At 40.9% G+C, this 7,408-nt stretch overlaps 1 protein-coding gene across 1 annotated transcript in view; it reads right to left on the reverse strand.

Annotated features, from left to right (window-relative positions):
* The window catches only part of Spata7 (spermatogenesis associated 7), a 28,009-nt gene extending 27,659 nt beyond the window's left edge, over positions 1–350 (reverse strand). Inside the window, exon 1 of the mRNA XM_013013381.1 lies at positions 173–350. Within this exon, the coding sequence (XP_012868835.1) occupies positions 173–350 (178 nt within the window). The remainder of the gene's footprint in view (positions 1–172) is intronic.
* Between the last annotated feature and the right edge of the window lie 7,058 nt (positions 351–7,408).

Below are 7,408 nucleotides of genomic sequence, written 5' to 3' on the forward strand. Positions count from 1 at the left end.
CCCCCCCCCGTGGCTCGGGGACGCTGCCAGTCCTCCGCCGAGCGAACTCCTGTCCGACTCCAGGTCACCAGCCCCTGAGCGGGCCTTGTCCCTGCGGACACGCTTTCCTCTGGCTAAAGCCCAGCAGGCCGGTGTCGTGCGAGGCCGGGCCCAGACCCCGCTCACTTCAAGCCCTCCGTCGGCCTTTGGATGGGGAGAAGCGGCCGCTGCGCCCGGCGTCGCCGCGCAGCCTCCGAGCGGCTTCCCGAGCTGCCCGGCGGCCTCGCGGCTCTGAAGGCCTCGGTCCGCTTCCTGCGGCCAGGGAGAGCTGCCCTGTGCTCAGGGGCGAGCTCTTCGCGGCTCTCTGCCATGTCGAGTTATGAATGCTTGGAGAGAAGCTGGGACTCGGGCCGAGAACCTGCTGTCCTGTAGGACTTCTTCACCTTTTAGGCCGATGTGCAATTCTCTGTGTGTGTGTGGGGGGGGGCAGCCCACTCACCCCACCCCTTGTCGTGACTTAAAGCCTCTGCACCTGCCAAGAGTTGCCTGGGGAGTGGGAGTGGGGGGGGGGTCACACCTGGATTGAGAATGAGTCTTGTAGTGAAGAGTACTGGTTTTGGAGACAGACGGGTGGGGCTTGCTTGTGTTTCCCGCTGCTTACAAGTCAGAGCTTTAAGTAGATTCTAAATCTCTCTGAACCTCTTTTCTCCAATGCCACTGATTTTGTAGTTATGGTCTGATAAGAGCAGTCTATGTAAGAAAGGAAGTGTCCTACAAGTATTCTCTTTTCTAAAACTTCTCAGAGGAGCTGAGCATCAAGGGATTCCGGTGTAAGGGAGTAACTCAGAACTACCCTCTATCAAGGAAAGAGGAATAAACCAGATAGAGAAAAAAAAAGTAGATTCAGAATTTAAGGAGTGGGGAAGTAGATGTGATGGCCCTGTGGCTCCCAATACATTTTAGAGGATCCAGGGATAGAGAGATACTCAGAAACATATTTCTCCTATTCACCATCACTTGAAGTTCCTTTCTAGGATATGAAGTCATTTTTTTATTCCATTATTAGCAACTAAAAAAAAAGCTTGCCTATAACAGACTTCCCATAAGCATTTGTTAAATTGGATTAGAGCTAAAGCCTAAAGGGTAAACGGGGGGTGGAGAGGTGGGGGAAGGTAAAACAATAATTTGATTCAGGTGAAAGTGAGGCTAACTCTTATAAAAATAGATTTGGGACTAAGATATTTGTTTTGAAGTAGGAAAAGGACTTCATGATTGGGGAAGTACAGGAGAACAGGAAGAGTTCTGAAGACAGCATTGTCTGCTGTTCAACTTCTGCAAAACCATCTTTATTTCATTATTTCCCTTCAAAGTAGTATTTTGTTCCACTTTCACTAATGTGTGTGCAGTAGGACTTATTTTTCTCAATCTTAGCAGCATATTGTGAGTGCAATTTAATTTTTTTTGGTTGTGAGACTTTAAAGCAATGTCTGGGGACTGTCCCTAAGATTTTTATTTTCCCCTCAAGGCTAGGGCTCTACCACTTTGAGTCACAGTACAGTTTCCAATTTTCTGGTGATTATTTGGAGATAAAAGTCTCCCAGACTTCCTGTCTGGGCTGGCTAGATCTTTAGATCTCAGCTTCCTGAGTAGTTAGGATTATAGGCATGAGCCACTGGAGGTAGCTTTTAATTTATTTTTTTATTTTTTGCTTTTCTCTATGTATGGCTATTCTCAGGAGATCTTTTTTTTTTTTTTTTTGGTGGGGGCCCCTGGGCGTTGAATTCATGGCCTGGGTGCTGTCCCTGAGCTTTTTCACTCAAGACTACCACACTAATCTGAGGATCAAGGTTCAAAGCCAGCCCGTCCAGCCCAGCCAGGAAAGTCCATGAGACACTTATCTCCAATAAACTACTCAGAAAACCAGAAGTGGCACTGTGGCTCAAGTGGTAGAGCACTAGCCTTGAGCTGAAGAGCTGAGGGATAGTACCCCAGCCCAGAGTTCAAGCCCCACAACCAACATCCCCCACCAAGACTACTGCTCTACCACTTTGAGCCACAGTACCACTCTCAGTTTTCTGGTGGTGAATTGGAAATCAGAGTCTCATGGATTTTCCTGCCTGAGCTGGCTTTCAACTATGGTCCTAGATCTCAGCCTCCTTAATAGCTAGGATTGCAGGCATGAGCCCAGCAAAAGCTATGATCTTAAGCCCATGCACCCAGCTTGGTGTGCCAAGTAAGTTCCCAAGAGTATTCTTCCATTGAGGAATACCACGAGTTGCAATGGTCTTGAGAAGAAACATTCTGAAGACCTTTTCTTGATATATAAACATATCTTTCATGTTCAGAAATCATTCCAATATATTTTTTGCTATTGATGTTTAGAAATTGACATACCTTTTAGAAGAAACATACGTATCTACCTAAAGAATTAGCATATGAAAGACTGGGTTTCTTTTTTTTGTCTTAGTTGAAAATGAGCTCAAAACTAAGATTTGTGTTTAGTTGTGATATACTTATCAGCCACTACAGTATTTTTTTTTCTTTTCTTTTTTTTGTTGGTTGTGGGTTTGAACTCTGGGCCTGGGCACTGTCCCTCAGCTCTGTAACTCAACGCTAGCGCTCTACCACTTGAGCCACACCACCACTTCCGGTTTTCTGGTAGTTTATTGGAGAAAAGATCTCATGGACTTTTCCTGCCTGGGCTGGCTTTGAACCATGATCCTCAGATCTTAGCATCCAGAGTAGCTAGGATTACAGGTATAAACCACTGGCACCTGGCTTACTATTTCTTTTATCTTTTTCATTCCCTTTACTGGGAATGCAGCTTTTATTTTTATTTTTTACTTTTTTTGTTTTTTGTTTTTGCTAGTCCTGTGGCTTGAACTCGGAGCCTGGGCACTGTCCCTGTACCACTTGAACCATAATGTCACTTCTATATTCTTTTAATGATTCAATTAGACCTCTCAGATATGTTCTAAGTCATTTGGAGTGGGAGTATAAATAAGATAATGTATATTGCGCATGATATAACATGGTCTGCAGAACAAAAATATTTTATATTTTAATATGCAGTATTAACATGCAGTATTTAATATATATAATTCATTTTATTATTTTAAGCTCCATGTTGTTATTACTTTTATTCATTTAATCTCTGTGTTTACAGATGATTCTTGATTTTATAATGCAGGCTATTCTTGGAATTCTTGGACATGCCTAGGACCATCATTGAAAAGACTCTAACAAATGCAGTAAAAGCAAGAAGAAGCAAAAGACAAAGATTATGTTTTTCTTTTCATTGAATTGTTATAAATGTGTTTTAATCCTAAAATCCCCAAAAGAAAAAAAAATGAAGGAAATTCGTGGGATTTTCTGAAGATATCTATGAAAGCAGAATAGAATGGATAGAATTAAATTGTGTGTGCACATTCTGTTGATCTCAGACTCAAAACCCTTTAGATTTTGGTGACTAAAGAATGATTGAAAATTTTGAGCTTGTGACTTAATCATCAAAAATACTGTAGGGGTGATTTATTTAATAACACAAATTAGAAAATAGAAAATTAGTGCTTATTGGTATTGTATTTTGAAATAATGGCTTGCTTTGCTGCTTGTCACTAGAGGGGGCTTTAGGAAAGGTTTGAACTCCACCTCTATGAGACAATGCAAATCTTATTCAAGGATATAAGGTGCAATAGACATTTAAAAATTGACTCCAAAATAGAGCGCCTCCAATTATATTTAATGACATATATTCCAAATTCTTTTTCAAGCACAGGAAAAAATTGCTTCATTGTCTAAAGGTCCTTAATAGATAAAAACAATGTTTATCATTGTCAACCTATAATTTGATTTTTCTTAATTTTATTGTTAAAGGCAAGAGAGAATACAAATGACTATAATTCTCTGTAAAGCAATATGTGTCTAATGGGAGAACAGGTAGACCAAAGAGAGAGATAATAGGTTATACTGACCCCAAATGATTATTCTGAGTTCTCAGAGGAAACAGAATTCTGATTTCTGAACACAAATAGAATCTTGTCCATAGCCATTCTCGGAAGTATACAGCCACATAGAGTTTTCATTTCATTCTAATTTGCTTAATTCTACACTGGAAAGGAGCACAAAATTGTGCTCTTGTCGTTTAATTTGGCTTTTTTTGTTACCAATAGAAGACTCACTCATATTGGGACTCTCTACCTAAAGTGCCTGAGAGCACAGATATTAGGACTAGTAATAATTACCACAGTTGTCCATCTCTGTTTCTTACCAGCTGTGTTGCTTAAATCTTTTCATCCAATTAAAAGAACAAGTCTCTTGGAAACAGCACTTAATCATTCAGTGGTTACTAGGTAACCTGTCCCCACAGCTCATTTTGTTTGTCCACTGCTAATCAATTGCCACAGTACAGTAGGGAGCATGCTCAGCCTGAAAGTTTAATAATCTCCACTAAATGCACTGTTTACCAATGGTTTCACCATTCAAAACAAAGCAAAACAAAACCCCCACAAAGTTGTTTGTTTATCCTCATCTATCTTTCCTTTATTTTCTCCCTTTCTTCTTTCATTTTTCTTTCTTCCTTCCCTCCCTCCCTCCCTTCCTCCCTCCCTTCCTCCCTTCCTCTCCCTCCCCTTCCCTTCCCTTCCCTTTCTTTTTTCCCTTTCCTTTCTTTCTTTCTTTCTTCTTTCCCTCCCTCCCTCCCTCCCTCCTTCCCTTCCCTTCCCTTCCCTTCCTCTTCGCTTCGTTTCTCTTCGCTTCACTTCGCTTCTCTTCTCTTATTTTTTCTTTTCTTTTTCTTTTTGCCAGTCCTGGAGCTTGAAACTCAGACCTAGGTACTGTCCCTGAGCCTCTCTATGCTCGAGGCTAGCACTCTACCACTAGTCATAGCACCACTTCAAGCCTTTTCTTGTTTATGTGGCACTGAGGAATTGAACCCAGAGCTTCATGCATGCTAGGCAAGCACTCTACCACTAAACCACATTCCCAGTCCCTATCCTGATCTTTCACTTTAAGTTCACACTTTCAGCAGTTTCTTTAGGAAATTTAGGCATTTATAAGCTTAGAAAATGGAGATGGAGTGTTTTTTTATTTTATTTATTTATTATTATTTCTTTTTTGTTGCCAGTCCTGGGGCTTGAACTCAAGGGCCTAGGCACTATCCTTGAGCTTCTTTTGCTCAGGGCTAGCACTCTACCACTCTACCACTTGAGCACCACTTCCAGGCTTTTTCTGTTTATGTGGTACTGAGGAATGGAACCTAGGGCTTCAGGCATGTTAGGCAAGTGTTCTACCACTAAGCCGCATTCCTAGCCCTGTTTGTTTGTTTTTAATGGTACTGGAGTTCAAATGCCCAGCCTTGCTCTTGCTAGGCAGGTGCTCTTCCACTTGAGGTACACCTCCAATCTTTTTTGCTTTTATTTTTCAAATAGGGTCTTGCTTTTTCCTCAGGGTAGCCTGTGTACTGATATTCTGCCTATCTGTCTCTGTCTCTCTATTTTTCTTTACCCCACTTATGTGGTGTCTTTATAGCCGTGAATCATTCTAGAAGGCTTGCAATGATCCTCCTATTTATGCTTCTATTGTAGTTGGAATGGCAGGCCACTAAACCCAGCATGATCCTTTTTGGCAGTACTAGGATTTAAACTCAGAGCCCAGCCCTTGCCAGTGCAATGCAATACCACTGAGTTACACCTCCAGCTCTGTTTTTCACTGGCTATTTTCAGGATAGTCTTACATCCCACTTGGGCATGCACCTGATCTGTAACCCACCTATGATAGGCTTCCCTCTTTGTTGCAATCAGAGGTGTGTACTATTACAATCAGATTTCCCTTCTGTGAAGATGGAATCTTGTAGACTTTTCTTCCTAGGTTCGTTTGACATTAAATCTACTAGTCTCACACATCCATTTGACTTGGGATGACAGTGAATACCACTATGCCAAGCTATCAGTTGAGAAGAGTTCCTGCTAACTTTCTGTCGACACTGGCCATAAACTGCAATCCTCCCTTCTCTGCCTCCCAAGTAGCTGGGGCTCTAGGTAAAATAACAGTTTTGTTTTTGTTTTTAAATTATCTTTTAAGTAGTTGTACAATGAAGTTGCCATTTAACAAAGCAGTAAATGAGTAGAATATATTTTGATCAATGTTACCGCTTTCAACAGTCCCAGCCATCTCTCACCTACCCACCTCTTCCCTCATTCTTCTTAATTTTGTAAGATTTACATTGGATTTTTGAATTTTGTTTTTGCCACACCTAGTCTCAAGGAGATGGGAGGTAGTTCTTGATTCCCTCAGGCATGTCCTATCTCTAACAACTCTAATTTAACTTTGAACCCTTCCATTTTTATCTGCAAATAATTAGTGATCATAATTCTTCATGATATCATTTAAAATACATTATTTTTATTATACATCTAATCTCTATCTTGACTCTTCACTTGATAATTCAGAAGATTTTGGGAACTCATCTTCAGCATACCTAACATGATCAATGAAAATTACCTAACAAATTCAGTAAAGGCAACAAAACTCTAAATTGTTTAGCAGTATAAAATACGAAAATGGCTTGTAGTTATATAACATTAAGTGTCCACTGCAGTTTCTACCCATAGGTACTTTTTAAGCCCCTCCCCATTTTTCCATTACCACCAATTTGCCCTTAGAGGCATTTTTAAATTAAATATATTTTTGGATCATGATAAAGTAATCATCTCCAGAATAAGAGGGAAATTGGATTCAACTGTCTGGTATGTCATATTGGAAAAATAATATATGCTGGTCTTTTAAACGAAAAAGAATGACTTTTTTTTTTTTTTTTGGGTCCGGTCGTGGGCCTGAACACTGGGCCTGGGCACTGTCCCTCAGCTCTTCAGCTCAAGGCTAGCGCTCTACCACTTGAGCCACAGCGCCACTTCCAGCTTTTTTCTTTTTGCTTATGGGTGCTGAGGAATCGAACCCAGGGCCTCATGCATGCAAGGCAAGCGCTCTACCACTGAGCCACCTTCCCTAGATAATTTTTGTTGATGGTGTTAGGCAAAAGTTCTAGGAATCTTCTGAATAATCACTGGAACATTTTACAGTGGAGAATTATCCCTTAGCAGGTAGAATATATATCTTTCAAGGACACTGGAAAAGGACAACATGAATGACTTCCTGAAGACTAAAAATTGCCATGTGTTATTTCAGGTAATACTAGTGTGTAAGGTGTAGGACTTGTTAATTCAGTTTCCTGTCAGAGTCTGCAGAACAGGACAATATTTTCCCCAGGTCAGAATCAGTGGAAGTTGAATGTCTACAGATATTTTGGAAAGCACCAGGTAACACACACACAGACTAGGCACTGAGTGTGTTTTGGAATCAGCCAACTTTGGATCTGACTGCTGTTTGCCAGCTATGTGACCTTGATCATTTCTTCATCTGCACTGTAGTA

The sequence above is a fragment of the Dipodomys ordii genome, unplaced genomic scaffold (assembly GCF_000151885.1).
Source record: "Dipodomys ordii isolate 6190 unplaced genomic scaffold, Dord_2.0 Scaffold2, whole genome shotgun sequence".
NCBI lineage: Eukaryota > Metazoa > Chordata > Mammalia > Rodentia > Heteromyidae > Dipodomys > Dipodomys ordii.